General features: G+C 50.2%; 6 protein-coding genes across 6 annotated transcripts; 4 read left to right on the plus strand and 2 right to left on the minus strand.

Moving 5' to 3' along the window:
* Nucleotides 1–281: 281 nt before the first annotated feature.
* Nucleotides 282–1,656, plus strand: RRD1 (Serine/threonine-protein phosphatase 2A activator 1; the record flags this gene model as incomplete). Its single annotated transcript, XM_036779548.1, has 5 exons — nucleotides 282–485; nucleotides 540–665; nucleotides 716–1,064; nucleotides 1,118–1,311; nucleotides 1,366–1,656. 5 exons carry the CDS (start codon nucleotides 282–284, stop codon nucleotides 1,654–1,656), a joined length of 1,164 nt encoding a protein of 387 aa, XP_036628937.1.
* A 1,981-nt stretch (nucleotides 1,657–3,637) lies between these two features.
* PC9H_010055 (uncharacterized protein) lies at nucleotides 3,638–5,223 on the plus strand (the record flags this gene model as incomplete). Its single annotated transcript, XM_036779549.1, has 3 exons — nucleotides 3,638–4,013; nucleotides 4,068–4,796; nucleotides 4,853–5,223. 3 exons carry the CDS (start codon nucleotides 3,638–3,640, stop codon nucleotides 5,221–5,223), a joined length of 1,476 nt encoding a protein of 491 aa, XP_036628938.1.
* A 1,224-nt stretch (nucleotides 5,224–6,447) lies between these two features.
* On the plus strand, nucleotides 6,448–8,479 carry PC9H_010056 (uncharacterized protein; the record flags this gene model as incomplete). Its single annotated transcript, XM_036779550.1, has 9 exons — nucleotides 6,448–6,471; nucleotides 6,525–6,640; nucleotides 6,695–6,780; nucleotides 6,836–6,853; nucleotides 6,906–7,009; nucleotides 7,063–7,085; nucleotides 7,135–7,176; nucleotides 7,235–8,002; nucleotides 8,074–8,479. The coding sequence occupies 9 exons, from the start codon at nucleotides 6,448–6,450 to the stop codon at nucleotides 8,477–8,479; spliced, it is 1,587 nt and encodes a 528-aa protein (XP_036628939.1).
* An 804-nt stretch (nucleotides 8,480–9,283) lies between these two features.
* PHO91 (low-affinity phosphate transporter) lies at nucleotides 9,284–12,687 on the minus strand (the record flags this gene model as incomplete). The annotated part of the gene is made up of 14 exons (XM_036779551.1): nucleotides 9,284–9,394; nucleotides 9,448–9,538; nucleotides 9,603–9,775; nucleotides 9,826–9,999; nucleotides 10,050–10,451; nucleotides 10,507–10,557; nucleotides 10,613–10,652; nucleotides 10,706–10,897; nucleotides 10,946–11,079; nucleotides 11,127–11,588; nucleotides 11,638–11,662; nucleotides 11,718–12,066; nucleotides 12,117–12,562; nucleotides 12,623–12,687. 14 exons carry the CDS (start codon nucleotides 12,685–12,687, stop codon nucleotides 9,284–9,286), a joined length of 2,715 nt encoding a protein of 904 aa, XP_036628940.1.
* A 2,955-nt stretch (nucleotides 12,688–15,642) lies between these two features.
* On the minus strand, nucleotides 15,643–17,021 carry PC9H_010058 (uncharacterized protein; the record flags this gene model as incomplete). The annotated part of the gene is made up of 6 exons (XM_036779552.1): nucleotides 15,643–15,796; nucleotides 15,846–16,206; nucleotides 16,258–16,569; nucleotides 16,619–16,777; nucleotides 16,833–16,855; nucleotides 16,906–17,021. 6 exons carry the CDS (start codon nucleotides 17,019–17,021, stop codon nucleotides 15,643–15,645), a joined length of 1,125 nt encoding a protein of 374 aa, XP_036628941.1.
* A 545-nt stretch (nucleotides 17,022–17,566) lies between these two features.
* PC9H_010059 (uncharacterized protein) lies at nucleotides 17,567–18,943 on the plus strand (the record flags this gene model as incomplete). Its single annotated transcript, XM_036779553.1, has 6 exons — nucleotides 17,567–17,685; nucleotides 17,734–17,756; nucleotides 17,809–17,967; nucleotides 18,017–18,316; nucleotides 18,372–18,735; nucleotides 18,787–18,943. 6 exons carry the CDS (start codon nucleotides 17,567–17,569, stop codon nucleotides 18,941–18,943), a joined length of 1,122 nt encoding a protein of 373 aa, XP_036628942.1.
* Nucleotides 18,944–19,532: the final 589 nt, after the last annotated feature.

The following is a 19,532-nucleotide window of genomic DNA, read 5'->3' on the forward strand; positions in this document are numbered from 1 at the left end:
CGCGACGAGTCAGAATCCTTTGGAACGCGTCTTACATCTCCGCAAGGCACGTGAGGATGGCGGCACTATGTCGGCCTCTCACGTGCCAGTGTTTCCCGTTTTGCTTCTTAGTACCAGAATCCATACAAGGAGGCAACGCGCATCCAAGGAGACGGTATTTGCATGTCTTTGAGACTATATCAACATTGGAAAGTAATCAATCCCTCGGAGGTGGATCACTCGAAGGCTTCCATTTGAACATACTTTCAAGCTAGCACCAATCCTCCCCACGCTAGCACAATATGGAATCCCAACCTGCTCTTCGTCGCGTCGATGTAGCTTCTCTCAAAGGGATGCCAAAACCGGCGCAGAAGATCCGCTTTGACTCTGATGTCGAAGTCTGGCGTACAACTAGAAGCTATCAAGACTATTCTTTATTTTTACACCGTTTGACTGAGGCCGTCGTCGGCCAATTCCTTCCTCTGGCGAATCCAACGCAAAGTTCGGCACGTCATTTCGTAGCCTCTGGATTTTTGTCCTAGTTCTGAAGCCGTTTATAGGCTATCCTGGGCACAATTGGCGCTTTGGATCGCCTGGATCGCTGGATAGACGATATTCCGCCTCTCGATAGCCCCCAAAGGTTTGGTAACCTTGCCTTTCGCAAGTGGGGAAAGCGACTCGAAGAGGTCCGTACTGTGTTCCACGGGACAGATGTCAAAGTCAATTTGTCCCATAGGAAGCCGACGATGTGTTAGGTACCTTGTTACCCAGCGACTACGCAGCGGCAATACCCCATTTGAAGCCCTACCTCCTGGCTTCATTTGGTTCCTTCACTCGAATGGACTACGGGACTGGTCATGAAGCATCCTTTGCCCTCTTTCTCTGCTGCCTGACTTTACTACGATTCTTCCAACCTACAATGGACGAAGAAAAAGACCTCGTGCTTCGTGTCTTCGTCCGGTATTTACAACTCTGCTGGCGACTCCAAGATGTCTATCGCCTGGAGCCGGCGGGCAGCCACGGAGTCTGGGGACTGGATGATTCATCCTTCCTCGGCTATATTTTCGGGAGTGGTCAACTCCGAGGTTAAATCCCTCCGTTACTTGTTATTCTTGTGCATTAACCCGGGCGCCCTTAGATCAGAATGAAATACCCGTTGCCGCAGTTCTGCATCCCCCGTTACCAGCCACCAATTTATATTTTATGTCCATCATGCGCATCCATGAGGTTAAGCGAGGACCTTTCCACGAACATTCTTCCCAGCTTTATGCCATTGCAACGGGCGTGCCGAACTGGAGAAAGGTCAATTCAGGGCTGTTCAAGATGTACGAGGTAGGCCAACCGTTGCCTATCGATTTGTTACCATTAAATCATAACGTTTCTCAGGCCGAGGTTCTCGCGAAACGCGTCGTCGTACAGCATATCCCCTTGGGCGGAATCCTTGAATGGGACGCCATACCTCCTTCAGCCATGGTCCCAAACAACAGCACCAGGGCGCCGTGGTTATCTCCGGCAGCTGAACTACTCAGTGCACCAATGCCGACTGGGTGGTGGTCGACTCCCACTCCTCGTGGTTCCAGTGGAGGTGTGGACTCTGCCTCAAGTGTTGGATCTGATGACCCCCGCAATAGAGCCGCTCGATCGACACCTAGCACACATTTCGGGGCCCCACCTTAGACTTGACATATGCGACCGTGTAATTTTCATGTATCGCCAATGATATCTCCTCATGTCGATAAACGCGACAGACTCGTCAGAACACCACGTAACACGGGGCAAAACAAAAGGGCAAGAATGGTAAGTAGCAAGGTTGATGTTCTGATTGCGTAACAGGTGATCCCGAGAGCTCGCGCGAATTCGAAGGCGCTTCGAGTCCCTGATTCCCATTTCCGTGGCAAGACAACAAAAGAATTCATCTAAATTGATGCTTCCCGCGCTGTCTATACATATGTCGCAAAAAGGTCTACACGTCGACAAGCAATGCTCGGAATTTTTTCCCCCGTCGGTAGAATGCAGGTATCCGTCTATTGAGTGGTGCCTTGTCGCAATGCAATTCGCTCTAGAAGTTCGCGCAGAGGGTTGGGTTATATGTGGCTGGTTGAGATAAGGCTCCTCCGGCGGATCACGATTGCGAGCTGGGCGTCGAACGTCCTCGAGAAGACGCTAACCTCGAGTAGAACAGTTCAGCCCGTTCTGTATAACCTATCAAGGCTTGTGGGGTGTCACCACTTGACCGGCATTGGATGATATCAAGACGATCAATGATGTATGTTCCGATAGGTCCGGTGACTTATATCGAGAGCATTGAGGGTAAAAATAAATAGGTGTCGTGTGAATACCTAACCATCAATAGGATGTATACAAGCCTCGACAACAGGGTCGTTGTCGAGAAACGTCCACCCCAATAGACCGGCCCCTCAGCAACAAGGGCCCGGAACGCCCCCCGACTCCACGCCCTCGAGTAAGCTCTTTGAATAAGGAACAAATGGATCGAAGCTAAGCGGCTTCGAGGTTAAGACATACTTGGATTCGAAATGGACGCAGAGATCCACAGCCAAGCATAATCAATCGCGATTCACTGCCCAGAGGTTTGGGTGAGCAATCAGCAAGGTGAAGAACACTCATAGTGTAGTGGGAACCGCGAGGAGACTACTCGGAGATTGAGAGATGCGAGAGTGCCAATGGAGTTCCCTTCTACAGTACACTTGTGAGAAAAGCTGAAGCCATTAAAGCAAGCCTTTACGATACGATGGATAGAATGGATCTAGCCACTAGGCTATAGAGAGGCAGAAATTACGCCGTCCAAGCGCCTCCTGCGTACAATTCCATTTTCTGTCTGAGAAGTCAGATTCGGAATGTTCGAGGGCAAGTGTTGCACAGACATTAAGCGCTCGTTAGGCGCTCTGACGTGGGTGGCGGGGTCTGCCGGAAATTTGCCATCGATCATCAGCTTTTCAACTTTCAAGGGTACACCGCCAATTCAAGCACCTAACAGCTTTTCAGAGAATCCAAAACCTCCCTCAACGGACACCCTCTGTCGTCGTCAGGACCTGCGCGACATCAGAGGCCCAGTACGCCACAATTTCTGCCGAACAAAGAAACGAAGATCTTCGTTTGCTGACCATCGAGTGAGCTTCACAACATTTCTCTGCTTGTTTAGCATTAATCGTGGAATTTGCTATAGGTGGTCTTCTGTTCGAGGTTTGGATCCTGAAATCCCCCTTTCGAGTTCGGTCACTGATGCTTTTGTAGGTGAACCTCCCTGACAGGACTAGAATCAGTCGCAGTTTGCAGAACCGTCCTCTCGTCTTCGTCGATCTCATTGCTCTTACATTCGCCCTTCAAGCTTTTTCCTCGCTGAACAGGGAGCGAGGAACCCCCACTAACTGATAGACACCTCATCGTTGCCGTCCTTCCGCCCGGCTCGTCACTGACCGTGGCGGTTCAGGCTCGGTAATTCGGGTTCACGAATTCATATCCATCGCATCTACATTATCTCGAATCTTCGTCTCTATCCTCGCCACTTTAGAATTATATCGCTTCCAACCGACATAGACTCGTGAGTAAGGTCCACAAATGAGTACGGTCTCGTTGACTCATCTTAGTCGTTGAACACAGCCTTGGTACACGTCGCTCATCCCCTGACCCGGCTGATCGAATGTCACCAGTGGAAATCCTACCCGCCTTCTCGCCTGTCGACTTCTCCTTCTCTACTGATTCGTTTAGCGAACAAAAATATTCGTGCAAGGGGAACGACACCGTTAATGATATCTTACCTCCATCTACCTATTTCAAACACGACGATTCCGGCTCTGCCGAAGACGACGACCCAAAAGTTCTTTTCCCCGACTTACCACCGCTTTTCACCGGACATCCGGATGTTCACCTTCGAAATGGCGTTATGAAAGCCCAACAGATGAGCGCAGATCACGTACCTGACGCCGAGCGAGCCTTCTTTGTTGCCGATCTTGGGCAAATCTACCGACAACACCAACGTTGGGTCAAATGCCTACCCGATATTCAGCCTTTCTATGGTGAAGTAGTTACAGCACTGCGCCCACTCTCCTTACTAACGTAGTTCATTCTAGCTATCAAATGCAACCCTGATCCTTATGTCCTTCGTCTCCTCGCGGCTCTTGGAGCTGGGTTTGACTGCGCTTCCAACGGAGAAATCAGCCAAGTTCTCAGCTTGGGTGGCGTCGACCCTTCAAGGATCATATTTGCTAATCCATGCAAGGCGACCTCTTTCATTCGAAACGCCGGAAAAGTGGGCGTCGACTTAATGACGTTTGATAACATGGACGAACTCTACAAAATTTCTCGCGCCCATCCGGGCGCCAAGCTAGTCGTCCGCATCTTAGCCGACGATTCAAAGAGCTTGTGCGCCTTTAACATCAAATTTGGCGCTGCGCTTGAAGTTGTTCCGAGCCTTTTGGCCAAAGCGCGCGATCTTCGCCTCGACGTAGTTGGCGTGAGTTTCCACGTCGGCAGCGGATGCTACGATCCTTCTGTCTATACCGACGCCATCATGCGTGCTCGCGCCGTCTTCGACATGGCCCAACAAGTTGGATATGAGTTGAATCTCTTGGACGTTGGTGGAGGATTCGAAGACTCTTCTTTCGAACGCGCAGCAACCTTTCTGAGCGACGCTATTCATCAATACTTCCCTGATCGACATGGCATACGTGTCATTGCAGAGCCAGGGAGGTTTTACGTTTCCAAGGCGTTCAGCCTTGCCGCAAATATCATAGCGCGTAGGGTTCCTCCGACCGAGGTTGCGTCGGAAAAGCCAACCTCCGATCATCCAATGGTCATGTGTCAGTTGCCCATCTGATCGCATATTCCATTCGCATCTAATGTTTATTCAATGCAGACTACATCAATGACGGCGTGTACGGAGCTTTCAATTGCATTCTGTTCGACCACCAAGTGGTGCATCCATATGTGTTGTCGCTCAATGGCTCCTTCCATGTCCCATCATCGGAGCCCTTGCAGACCAGCAGCGTTTGGGGACCGACGTGCGACTCCATTGATTGCGTCTGTCCATCGACAAAGCTACCCGGCGCACTCCAAGTCGGGGATTGGCTAGGCTTCCACAACATGGGAGCGTACACCATATGCGCTGCGAGCCAGTTCAATGGCTTCGAGGTTAGCAACGTTATCTATACGACGGGAAGCGTGGGAGTGTCTAAAGAGGTGTGGGGCGCCCTAGCTGGCTTCGCGGCTGAGGGTCACGGACTTTGACAGCGGCGGAACGATATTAGTTTTTCTGATCTATGATTTATGTCATTTCTACTTCCCATCTAGAAAGACGGCAGGCGACCGCGCAATTCTGCGTGCCTCACGAAAAACATAAAGTTCATCACCGCGTGGAGTGCGCGCGGGTTCTCACCAGACTTTCGGTACCGACTTCTTAGGCGGCCCGCCGACTGGTCAGTTCGACAGATGTCTACATTTGGAGCGTGAGTAGCTGCGAGTCTCGGACACGTTCTCAGGGTCACTTCGACTCGTGACGTCCAGTTACGATCGAGGATCCCAAGCTTTTCAGGAACTTGAGATATTCGTCATGATCGAGGACTTGTTCGGATTAGGTCTCCTAGCCGACGAGGTTCGTGTCCTGATATTTGTTTTGCGGTGCATATTTGGGTGTGTACTTGCCACGCCTAGGAATTCCTGAGTGGAGTCGACCGGATGACTGATAGCTTTGTCTATTTAGATGCGACCCGAAGGCATTGAGTTGCCGTAATAGCAAAAAAGCAAGTTGAAAGAACGACAAATAAGGTAAAGGCTCCCGCTTGATTTGATTTTCCGGGCATAACAGGGCATACCCTCCAAGGACAATCGAGCGGAGTCCGCGTAAGACACCCTGCGCTAAACATTAAAAGTAAGATTGAAGGGGGGAAGAGGTTGTTAAGAGCAATGAAATCGAAGTCTCCTTTGTTTCCCAACGGTCTGATTGATCTCTCAATTTTAGGACCGGGGCCTGACCTAGCGGCCGAAGCGGAGAGGTTAACCTCCAGGAATGGACAAGTGCACTAGGACAGAAATAAAATCTCCGCGAAAGTAGATGAGATCTCACTGAGGTTTGGAAGGAGGTACTAATTCTGGAAATCTCTACCAATCTTTGCCGGGGCCGAGGCTGCCACCGTTTCGAGCGTTGGAATATCTGCTTTCCTTTTGCAGGGTGCCATGGCTGCTTGTTTACGCGTGCACCACCTTTTCGGGGTTTTGCACCTTTTATGCAGTTTATTTCGTTGTGAGGTTATCGGAGAACGAACAACTGTTGGCTGTCACCATCAAGTCCTCCAGAACATACTCCTCAATCTTCAATCTTCACTCTCTGTTCCCTTTGTCGTTCCGTCCGTCGGTGTCACCAAGCACCGCCACTCTTCCTCCGGATATACTATAGTAACTCGTTGACCACAGCATAATTGACTGCGCCTTGAATTTAATACTATCTCCGTGTTAATGGCCTCGAGTTCTGTCGGACAAGTAAGTCTTTCTGGCGGCTTTCGTTGCTTTGCCGCTGAAGCCTTTTCTTCAAGGAATCTATGCAACCCACCGTCGCTTCGGTTGGGCCGAGGTTCAGACCATACGCAAGCCCCAGCCATCAAGTGACCAAAGGCCGCTATATCACTAGCAATGACCCGCGAGGCTATATGTTAGTTTGTTTCTGGTCCGGACATACAAAGGTTTGGCTCACGCTGAATGACAGTCCGGTCTATGAGTACCCTCTCAACGGGCAATGGATTATGATGGACATTGACGATGGATACGTCCTCTGGACCGGGATATGGAAAGGCAAGTTCCTGTCTTATCTGCCGCTATGACCCCCCGGCTCACGGAACCTCGTCAGCTCTCGGAAATTCGAAAGGTATACCTGCGTCCGACATCCAGACATTCTGGGGGACTGATACTTCATGCAGCCGATATAGTCAAGATGATTGACTCACAGCCGGACTTAGCAAATCATATTCGACGAGTACGTGGCGGTTACCTGAAAATACAGGGAACATGGATGCCTTACGAGGTAGGATGCTTCATGGCAAATCACATATACGATACTAATGCTGTAGAGTCTAGGTAGCACTACGTTTAGCACGCCGGTAAGTTGCTTTCTCTTACCTAACAAACTCGTCTCAACATAGTCTTCAGCGTTGCTTGGACCATCCGCGACGATCTGATACCATTATTTGGGTAAGTATTGCCTTAACACGCTATGGGTGGTTCTGACCGTCAAGTAAATATCGTACAGACCTACGTTTCCGACTACTTGCCTCTCACCCGACCAGCCTGGGTACGGTCAAGTTGTGGCCTCTGGAACTGGTCGTCGGCGCACACGCCGGGTCAATAATTCTGCAACCGCGCCCGCCACACTCCCTCGGGAATCTCAGAGCAACTGGACGGTCGTGACGCCGACCACTGGGCCTAGCCACGGCATCCCTCTTCAGCCACAGCACCAACAGCAATACCCTCACACAGCGATGGCGATGCACTCCTTGTCTCGGAGACCATCAGATCCTCACAACCGGAGTGAAGGACCTTCTTCGTACCGGGGTGTACAGCCCGAGTACTATGAGGCGCCGGGGCCGCCATCTCCTTCGACTAACGGCGACAACACGCCATCGAAAGACCGTAATTATAGCCGATACTCTCCATACCCAGGTACGAGCTCGACGTCTCATTTGAGCCGCCGGCCGTCAAGCTCTGGTAGAAGTACCCTGCACTTGGATATCCCTGCCTTGTCACTGCGGGATGACCAGCGTATGGTTGAGGATAATCCACCCCCTGGCGAACGGATTACACTCCCACCCATCCGACATCATGGATATGGCGATTCTGCCAGTGGTGCATCATATTCCCTCCCTCCAATATCGGCGTTGGAGGACCTTCGTGGAGTCCATGCTCATGATTCGGCGGCGGTCCTACGAAGACTTATGGAGGACGACTCTCAGGACATAAAACCATCATCTCAGGACTCGTCATGGGGAAGGCATCGATCTTTGTCCGCGCCTCCTTATAAGTGAGTTGGCGGGTTACACAAGATGCTTTAGCATCCGTCTCATTGCCTTGTACATCTGGTTGAACCCATAGACCTGTCTTCGAAGCTCCGTCTCCCCAGCCAATGCGAAGATCTGACAGCGGAAGTGTCCCTCAGTCGTTCGGCGAAACGACTGTACAACGACGATACCATTTATCATCCGAGCTACATTCTTCTCAGTCAAGCAGAAGGCTGAGCGATGGGTCGCACAACTCATACAGCAACAGTCCTACCTACGAAGCTTCCCCAATCTCACCTTCCCCATCGACGCCTCTCTCAGCCTCGTCTTCTCGAGATTACGGTATGCCTTGTGACAGATCCGTAGATGCTCATCGGAAGTCAGATGTCCACTTGCGGGTGGCCGTCCCTCCTGCAAATGACCATGAGCATCCCTCTGCCTTATCTGGATCACAGCCTATTCCGTATGCTAGTCGAACTTGGTCAAATATCCTCAACTGACCTGTAATCATCTGCTGTCTTCGTGGCCCGCGGTTCCGCACGTCCGTCGACGCCGGTTACCCCTCGCTTGGTCTGGTCAGGAATACATCTAATAATTCTGAGCCTACCATTCGATATGACTTTGGCCGTTGACGCATCATGCATCATGTCCATGTGATGCACTTGGTCCCAATACCAAGCTCTCAGTGCATTTTCTTATTGTAGGCACTACATATTTGCTCCGACATCTTTTATTTATATTAGGACAATTCTTTTCTTGTTCGCATGAAAATGCTGTCTTGATCCTTCTGTAATATATTATGCTCATAATTGCTGGAGTGGGAAATAATACAAAGGAACACGAGGTCGAAGGAAACTGATCGAACCCACCTGGAATCCACGAAATCCAGCTGTCACACCAAGGTGTTAAGCTGGCACTGATGGACTCCTGAGGGCAATGTGAACTCAAATACCTAAGATGGTAAGGAGGTATCGGACGATTCGCCGCCTGTTTGCACGGTAGGCTACATCCAACGGTCTTCCCCTATGAAGACCCTAGGCTTACTTTGGGACCTTATGTGCTGGCAAAAAATCGTCAGGTGCGGTGCATTGAAAAAACGGATCTCTGACGGGGCTTCTACGCCTCGTCTGGGAATGTTTGCAATGAAGCTTAGTCGAGCGGTGCCGCTGACGGCGAAGAGAAACATAAACTCATTCCTACCCTTGACGACTTAGGGATCCTCATGGTGAACGGATTGTCAAAAAGATATGCCCCTGGGACCTTTGTATTCGCATGTGGGGAGACAACACTTTTCAACGAGGCCATCACCCGGACTCATAATCTAAACGGTCAAAATGAGTCAGGCCCTTTTTATAATCTAGACGTAAAACTGACCCAATCAGGCCCATTAGAAGGTAGCCAACGGTAGAGACCACCTTCGAAAACGTTCAGTCTCACCCAGTAGGCGAACAAAGGGGGTGCCACTTACGAAAGCGGCGATTATGCTGGCTGGAACACCATTCTTTAGGAAATCGGTATTTGATAAATACAACTCTCCTAGTTCGTTCTCCTGGGTGGCACTGCGGGCAAACGTGGCAACAATTAGTCCATGCTCCCCCTTATGTCCAACATGTAACCACTCACGCTGTCTGATTGGGGAATCCAGACACTGGCATGCCCATGCCGGCTGAGCAGATCAGGCCGGTGATGAAGACGAGCAGATTTGCGTGGTTGCCATCAAGATTTTTGCCAACCTCTTGGGCTATAGGCACAAGTAGCACGCTTGCTATCGTATGGCTGATGAATGTAGAGACCACCTATTGAGAGACGTCAACGGTAAACAAATAGACAGATATAGGAGACCCACTAGCACAATCGGGGTGAGAACCATGACCACGGTGTAGATCCCGAGGCCCTCAACGAGATCGCGGATATGTGTATCCATGACCCCAAGCAGTCCACTAGATTCAACTCCCTTGCCAAGGGCAATACCACCCATAGCAAGGAACACTATCGTCCACATGAATTGTTCAAAGTCATCCTGGGTTGGCTTTAAGTCAAGGTTCGAGCACTATGCAGGCTACCACTCACCTTCTTCAGGACGCCGGTGGAGAAAAATGCGACAATGGGAATGATGGCTATGACCCCCATGTCTCCGACAACATCTTCTATTGAGTGGGCTATGCACCATAAAAAGATGGTGACCAAGCAAACAAAAGATACCCATATTTGTTTCCAGGTGAAAGGCTCCTTCGTGGGCCGTACCGTCCTGATCTCAATCTCACCTTCGCCGTCGGGAGATCGGGCAGGTCGATACGAAGCCAACAGCAATAACCAGATCAAAAGAATTGATACGGCTGACACTGGAATAGCGACCGCAAACCAGCTACCCCAATCAAGGGGTGGGTTCATGTGTTCCAGAGCGATTATATTCTGCGGCGAAGAGATCGGTGAACTCTGACCTCCTATATTCGCTGCGAGCGCTATCGCCAGCTACAAGATATAATTAATACTCCTCGGGTGTCGGCTGATAGAGAGACTTGCATACAATTAGACAGGGTCCGAACGATGCTTTGGGAGGTAATGTCCGAAGGATCGGCTTAACGAAAGTCGCGTGAATCGAGACTTGCATATGAGGATCCGAGAGGACTTACTCGAATCAGGGTAAAGCAAAGTGTCGGAGCGGCGACGTTACTAAGCGAGAGATTGAGCGTATCAAACAACCGTTTTTGCACCCCATGACGAACCTAATCCACATGCTTGCGAAACAAGAGACCCCCATAAAAGCTAATATGACAGTACTTGGACGAGAACCAGCAAGGCTAAGCACGCGAGTAACGAGTATTCGGTCGATATTCGTCTTGCTTAATGCCGAAGATATCGTGAAGCCACCGATCAGGAGCATGATGGTCGGGGAGAACATGGATCCAAATACGAATCTACCGACGATGTGAGCTACCGAGTAGACGGGTATCCTCACAGCTTACTTGGTTGCAGCTTGCGGTGTCAAAGGAGAGCAGTCCGGAGACTCCGAGGAGTTGATACACTCTGCGCTCCGTATTACGCGCAGACACACCATCAACAGCGGAATAAACATCGATGTAACGAAGAGTGGGATAGCCTGTAATACATTTAGAAGTATTCTTGCGGCAGAAAATAATTACGTACTTCCGTTGCCCATAAAACGGTGCTAAACATGAGTATTGCGAAGCACTTGTTAGCTTCGGAACCCTCAACGGTCTGGACATTGAGAAGGATAACAAATACGGCCACTGCGATAGCAGCGTATATGTGCTTTCGCTTTATCCTAATTCTTCCCACGGGCGTGGGGACAGCGAGGACCGCGTCCGATTCTTGCAGAAGGACAGACCCAATGCCTTTGGGTTCGCCATCTAACTCTCCTCGTCGTTCACGCCCGATCATTTGTCGCCATACCGTATCACGTTCCCAGGCAATGTTCTCGCGTTGATGTAACCTGAGCTGTTGCTTAGCAATCGTCTTGTCACCTTGTGTAACGCATTTGGCGTAGAGGTCAAGCAGTCGGGATATGGCATCATTCAATCTGTCCTTCGAGGCTTGCGTGAAAGGGAGCGCACGCTCCACAACTTCGTGCAAATAGCGGTCTTTGAGCTAGCCCTTCAATGAGTTCCAAAACGGAAGACTGAAAGGGCACACTGACGTTGCTGTCTGTGACCTTATCGTATCTGGAGCCGCTCGGGGTCAATAGAACTCGACCAAGGTTAGAAAACTTGACCCTACTTTTTTAAGATCTTGCGAAAGCCAGAATAGTTCACCTCGACGTATGCTTTGAGTGAAGTCAATGCGATGTATTGCGTCGTGATTCTGCGCTTGTACAATAGCCGGGTGTCGTATGCGTAGTTCGATTGTGATGTCCATATATTCTCGGGACCGAGAGATGCGATGCTATCCTTCAACATACTATCTCCCATGAATGGTAATTTACGCGCGAGCCTTCGCACCGTTGACACGGGGGACTTGCTTGTGACCTCCGGTGGACGGAGCGAAACGATACTCGCTTCGAGGTCATTCGCTTCTTCGCTGCCTGAGGAAATACTGTGCCGGTTCTGAGGATTCTCACTTGAGGATCCTGTAACTCATTGAGCACGTTCATCGTGACACGCAATGAATATACCATACTTCCATGCAATTCCGGTACTCGACCAAACCCAGCTGAGCTTAACGTCCTCCTCCGCCGTCTCCTTCGAGATGTAGAGCCAGTTGGGTCCCGACTATGTATAGGACTTTGTGGGTCAAAATGTTCGTCGTCGTCATCGTCCTCTTCTTCATCATCGTCCCCAACCTCTTCAAGATAAGGATGGCCAGCCAAACCAGCCAATTCCTGCTGCTCGACCATCTTCTCCAGCTCAGACACCTCCTGGAGAAGATCCTTCTCTTGTTGTCCGTAAAAGAAAACGATTTTCTGAAGCTCCCCGTCAAGTGCTGGCTTGAATAGGACATCCGTGTCGTCAATGTCTTGCGAAATCAGCGCCGAGTGCTCGTTAGATTCAATGTCATGATACTGAGAATCCAAGTTGTGTTTCTTCTTCTCCAGCTGGTATATTAACTTCTTCAGTGCGTCGTACCTACACAATACACCCTGTCTGATGAGAAGCAAGCGTCACAGGCATTCGGCAAATACGCACGCTATGTAGTCCTCCCACCACTCAGCGACGGCATTGAACTTCAACGACGAACTTCCACATGTCATCAGAACGCCTTCCAAACTCTCGGAATACAACGTTCATTCACCTGAATTTCATAGCTAGCCTGGCTTCAAAATTGTGAGAGCTTGAACGACCGAGTGGCCTTAGTGGAATGGATTCGTCCGTGGTTCTTAATGTTAGATGAAGCAGGGCGAGGTTATTTGTTCGCGAGATTTGGTCTGGCTCTACTAGAAGCCGAAGGGGTTACCAAACGAAAACCGTATTGCAGAGTGACTGTTGTCAAGTTAAGAGTTGCCTTATTGGGCTGAGTGCAGGATCCAGCGCATTGTGGCGCCAGTCAAAGCTCGAGCGCCTTCAGTTTCCTCAATCTCCTGAACAATGTTGACGTTTGAGAACTGCGACCCGTAGCACATTGCGCTCACGCAGATAACTAAGCGCAGCACAGGATGACGCTTTCATTTAGAATGCTCGACAACGAGGCTGAATCATCAACTTGAAGAACGGCCATCGAATCGGCTGACTGTTCACGCCGTTCAAGACTCTCAGGATTGCACTGATGAAAGAATCAAGCGGTTGGAACTATAGACATTGGGCTGTAAAAATATCATTAGCAATATATCACCTCACCAAGGGAGAGGGTTCGGTTATTTGTGGAAGTAGATAAGTAGACACTAGGGATATTCCTGCTGAGTTCTCGAGGCTTCGAACTTCAGGAATCAGTACCAATAATATACGGGGTCAGAAAAGGGGTGACGGGAGTAAAAAGAGTTCTGGGAATCCTCGACCGGGGGCCGAGGGATACGAAGATAATGTCACGGTTTCGACATTCGCATGAGCAGGGGACGGAGCTTCTGATAGTGCGAGCTCCTCATGTTCTCCTTCGAGCCTTCGAGCCTTCGAGGCAACGGACCGTCGCCTCGACGGGATAGGATCTTTGGATCTCCAGGCTAACCGGACTTCGTCCACGCTTGATATATGTACGTTCCAGGACCACCGGTGCCCACGCTCACTCAGACCTTTGATGGACGCGTTGATTACGCCGTGAAACGCAGAGGATCTAAGGAATTAGAGCGGAATTTGGGTCAATACAGAATGGAGTCCAGGTGAAGAAAAGTTTTTCGGCGCTACCATCTTCGCGAGGCGTACAACATCCTATGGGATCCAAGCTGTAAATGGAATTTGACAGCGCGAATGGTGCGGCTGAGACCGGAACCCTGCATGTCTATCTCGGTATGGTCTCGACGATAATCAGATAAAATGATGGAATAATGGCTTGGTGATGGTTATACAATGTTCCGCAGATTTAAGAGCTACAGAGTCCCAAACTCCCTGAGGTATCCCAGATCCATCCCAAAGAGTAATACAAAAATCGAATGTAGTGACGAATATAGTGAACGAAGGGTACTTGTACTTGTTGTGTGAGTCGCGGAATGTCAATGAAGGTGTGAGCCCAGCAGCAACGTGCTGCAAGAGGCGTGGCACTAGGGGGTATCGCATGTAGAATATCCGCTGGCAGATATAGTGATTGATGGACAGAGCGCTGTTACTCTGTTGATATGATGGTTGGTTGGCGCTGTGATGATGCTAGAGTAAGACAATCGCCCGTCAGAGTTTGATCGGAGAGGTGGCAGAAAGGTGACATACTGATGAAAGAGATATTGGTACATCTGAAATTCACTCAGGCGATTACACAGTACGCTCCTCCACCGTTTCCGTTCTTTTCCTCATCAGCAGGTGGTAGGGAGGGGGCAGAGTCCTCCGTAGAGGCGGCAGTGAAGAAGGCGACGATCGATGCGAAGGAGTCCATTGCAGCGTAGCAGTTATATGAACAGAGGATGTTTCAAGTTGAGAGAGGGGAGACTCGAAAGCAGAGGACTGGAGAAGGTCGCTCAAGTTGCACGATGTGAACCTGGGGACTGACTGAAAACTTACGCATGCCATTTATACGCCCCAACGTTATCCAATGCATCCTTGTTGTACATTCGCTACCGAGCGCATGAGCTGCAATTCTCAATTGTTCATCGTCGATCGGAGTTGTAGTTTGTTCAACCGGCTTCCCAAAAAGGAAGCTAGGCCCGACGGAAGAGACAATAAGAGTAAGGTCGAGCTTGGGGGACCCAAGACAGACCTGTGAATTTAACTCGCTGTTAACAATAAGAAACCCCGCATACTCCCCGACTAGTGCACAAAAAGACTTCCTCGGTCTCGGACACACAGCAAAGCACCATGCCTGCTAATTTGAGTCCACCGATGCAATGAGTTCTTTAGCCTCGATATCGGTAAGTAACCCGAAGGCACAAACCGGCCGGGACTTCAATAAGCTGCCGTCTCGAACGAGTTGATGTTATGGAGGAACAGAATGGATGTCGAGCGCCCTCATGGACAGCGCGCTCAGAGTATACAATTACGCGGCAAAGCAACCGACCGTGCCTGTGGGACATAATTCCACCATGGTGGTGGTCTTGAGTGTCAGAATGCTTGCTGCTAAGCTGAAAACATAGCCTAACTTAGCAACGATGTCAACAAAGTACGCCTATTGCGTACCTTAGTGCCTGCTGAGGAAGCCATTGATACCAGCGGGACACAATATGTCGAAGGCACGCTGGCGGCCGCCCGGGCCACTCTCCAGACGAGTTTATTGTTCAGCGGATTCATGACGAAGGTTATACAAGCGTGCGCTATATGGCTTTGGCCCATATGCCTTGTGGTGGACACCGGGAGGTCCGGGTGTGGCCAATACCTGTAAAAACGTGCGGCTAGGGGAATCCTCTTATTGTCCTGACGAAGCTGTCAGGAATATCTGCGGATTCGGAGCCAACGAAGGAAGCATGGCACCCATATAAGAATCCCTATATCCAAAATAAATACAAAGCGATAGTGCCATAATTGCTCAATCAAATAGAATCTCTATCGCGTTCAAGTTAGGGCACGAAGAAATGTGTATGGAAGAGGGTACGCACCAAAACCTTGGCCTGAAGCTTTGGGTTGGCGTACATAAGCTACATGATGATGCACGTTTTGCCCTTCTTCAGAGCCTTAGCAGCCTTCTTCTCCGCATATTGGCGTCGCTCCTGCTGACGTTTGTAGTACATAGTTCTCCGCTCGCGAAATGTGTGATCTTCTTCGAATTGCAATTGCATCGCGAGCTCGTTACTAGTGGGTTCGTTAGTTCGTTACTATGCGAGCAAATGAGGCGACATACTCGACTTGAGCTTGAGGATCCGATAGATACTGTGTAGCGAGGAAGACTTCCTCTGCGGTCTGACCTATCACATCCCCTCCGGCTGGGCTTGATGGCTTGAAGTCAGCGTCAACGTAGGGCGCGAATGCCACGTCCACGTCATCCATGCGTCTCCAGACCACGGTCGGTTCACGAAGAAACGAGTGGTCCGTGACTAGGCTATACAACGCGTCGTCGTTTGGGGGTTTGTACAGGACAGACAAGTGAGAGCTACGGTACAGCGCCACTAGCTGCCCAGGCTCTATGATTCTTGCTAGTTCGAACAAACCGTGATATGTTAATTCCGTCCGTGTCGTCTCCAAGAACCGGCCGATAAGAATGGCTCGACGTGACGTGAGAACGATAACACGGAAAGTTACTCTTGATGACTCACCGTCTTCTACTTTGGCCCGATCCTCGTCACTCAACGTGCTGTTGTCGGCTTTCGACGAACTGGCAACTGGAGCGTGGTTGCGGCTTACCACCAACCGCCCCTTGGTGATGTGGTCCGCCGCGGCGACTAGATCGACGGCGGAATCGTAGTTTTCTACTTTCATGACCGCTGGTGCCTCGGGACTCTGTGGATCTACGAGCCAGCCATGCACGAGCTTGATTTTTGCGAGTTTGAAGAGCTCTAGCTCCCCACCATGACTGCTTGGCCTGAACAAAGTAGGCCCAGTGAATAGTGGGTTGAGGTCCATCCCCCCTGACCTTTGATAAGCGAGAAATAATGTTCATGGTCAGAGTAAACACACTTTGGGTAGAAGGCATAGCCGACAAGGCAGCAGAGATGTCAACATCGCCGGAGACCGAAAGGAGATCCTCTCCAAGTAACTGGGATAGATATTCGTAGGACACTTTTTCGCGATTTGGGGGCAATATTTCGATTTGGCCTCGGAGGATTAGGATGTTGCCTGTCATGCCCGTTATCTTGAGATAAAGCAGCAAGGGAACCCTATTTGAACCTACAAATAGCAATGAACGAGCATGGGCTACGTCGTTGAGGACGACTTTCCACATGAAGCATTGGCAGGCTACTAACCCATTCGAGTTTTGAGTTATGATTCGACGAGAACCATATCGGAAAGTTATCTCTTTGAGATCCCAAACTTCAGCGCGACTAGATTGCACCGTTGGGGGGAGCACTTGACTTGGCATTGGTCAATGGGGGTGCAACGCCGTTTGACTTGGAAAAACTAACCGCGTTGATAGTCGCTTGAAGCCGCTCGTCTCACGGTCAGAGTTGATGTGTTGATGCGTTAGACGTGATGATCATTCGGTAGCATTAGCATCGGTGCGACTCCAGGACTCAAGTATTTTGTCAACGGAGGAACCTCGTTGCCTCGTGCGGCGAGACTTTGTTCACCCGGGGCCTGGCCAGTGAGGGGAGCGACGACAACAGTACACGGCCTCTGGTAGAATACGTTTGTGACTTGGGGGCCGTTGGTGTGCTCTATTTCAACGCCGGCGTTTTGTGTTCGCAACTGCCAGAAGAAGGGATCACAGAAGACAGAGATGCACATTTTGATGCGACGGGAGCATTGCCAACCACAAACAGAACAAGTCAGAAAAAAGAACGTCGTGAATCGTCCGCGTGATGGTCAACTTGAAATAGAGGCATTCCGAAAATGGAAACCTGCACTTACATCGCCACCACCTTTGACTTCTTCTATCACGCGCCGAACGGAACCGCTGTTTAAACGATGTCGGGCTCACCTGTAGATGCACCAACGGTCCACTCAAGTCAAGCAGAGGTTTGGTACCTCAAGCAAATAACATATGGTGGCCGCCGGTGCAAAATCATAACCCAGAACTTCAACGGGTCAGTGGGCTTCAGCCACTCGTACATGTAGATGTTCATGTAACACAGGCCATGTTCCTTCATTGCTATCTGTAGGCTCGACGCCTTTAATTCATCCCATACCGAACCTCATCGTTTATTCAGGCAATATCCTCATACTGCGCGGCCAGATTGAAATACTGCCGCCGGATCGCGAAACGGCTTCTTATGAATTTCTCTCTCAGTTGGTTGGAGAGTATCTCCTTACTTGCTCTGCCGATATGGACATATCTGCTGCATTATCCGCCCTGCCATATACCCAAAGTGAGTGTACGCCGTCAGTATCTACCCCTGCATACTTATCAATGTCTAGAGGGCATGGACCTCAATCCATTATTCACGGGTCCCACATTGTTCAGACCAGGAGGGAAAGGCGGAGAACTGGACCTCTTCAAGCACGCAGGAATCGATCTTGTACACGGCTGGCTGGTGGATCCCCACAGTCCCGAGGCCCCGGCAGTCACGAAAGTGGAGGACTACGACTCTGCTGTCGATTTGGTCGCTACGGCGGACCACATCACCAAAGGCCAGCTTCTGGGTACGGACGCAACTACCGGTCCGTCTAGCCCGACTAGTCCTCTGGACGCTGAAGACCGAACAAAAGTTGAAGATGGTGAGTTTCTGCCATCGCGCACGATGCATGAAACTCATCGTATTGTCCTCGCCAGCTATACTCGTTCGCCATTTTCTTGACGCCAGCTGGTCGCAGCTGACGTACACCGGCCTATTCGAACTTTCCCGAATAATAGAACCCGGCAAACTGGTCGCACTGTTTCGTAGCTCCCACCTTTCCGTTGTGTATAAACCTATAGGGCGTGACAACGCTCTGTACAGTTTGATCACCGACCATGCGTTCCTCCACGAACCTACGGTGGTTTGGCAACGAATGGACGATGTAGAAGGGGTCTCTACCTCGTATGTCGATGCAGACTTCAATCCGGCCAACCCGGCAGGAGGGGATGTAATGGGTCAGACTGCGGAGCAAGCGCTCATGGCTGCAGAATACCTAGCAGACCCTCAGGCACAAGCAGAGTTAGTAACGTTCCATACAGCCATCATGCAGTTGACTAATAGAACCTCTAGCAAACAACTAGCGATACAGTTGCAACAAGAGGAAGAGCACCAATATCGTGAACTTAGAGCCCAGCACGACAGGCGTTGGCAAGAACAACACGAGTTTGAAGAGAGGAAGAAAGAGAAAAAGCGCTTGAAAAAGGAGAAATCGTGCATCATTATGTAGATTGATAGACCGCTAGGTACGGGGAGACAATACAGGTGCGTGGCGAGTTGTCTCGATGCCCCACATACTAATGGTATAATTTGGGTATAATAGATACCCCACTTTGTTGGATTTCGGATAATTTATCCCGTATTCGGCGTACGCTGACCGTATATCTAGATCAACATTGGAATCAATTTTCTTAATCTTGTAGACCTCCGGCTGCTCTGACGACTGGGGTAGTCATGTAAGATAGGTGATACCGAAGTTTTGAATGTGGGCTCGTGTATCACAACATGCCAAATCATTAGGAGACAGTGGGGGGGGGGGTTCAAGGTGCGCGATGAGAAACGATTATTAGATGATTCTAATAAGACAGCTTCTTTACTTTGCGTTCTGCTACTAGATAACGCTGCTTCAAAGGCGTGTCCTCCACAGAACTTCCGAGTCCGCGGCCTTGACAAGCATCAGCAAACACTGACAATTCGGGGCAGGTAGTCATTGCTTTCCTCGCCAGGAGCGTCTTGAATCTAAATTAAGACGACTCGAGTCATTCCAGCCTTGGACTGACTCATCGGCCTTTCAACTGACGGCACCAACTGTGTTCTAG

The sequence above is a fragment of the Pleurotus ostreatus genome, assembly GCF_014466165.1.
Source record: "Pleurotus ostreatus strain PC9 chromosome Unknown scaffold_7, whole genome shotgun sequence".
Lineage (NCBI taxonomy): Eukaryota > Fungi > Basidiomycota > Agaricomycetes > Agaricales > Pleurotaceae > Pleurotus > Pleurotus ostreatus.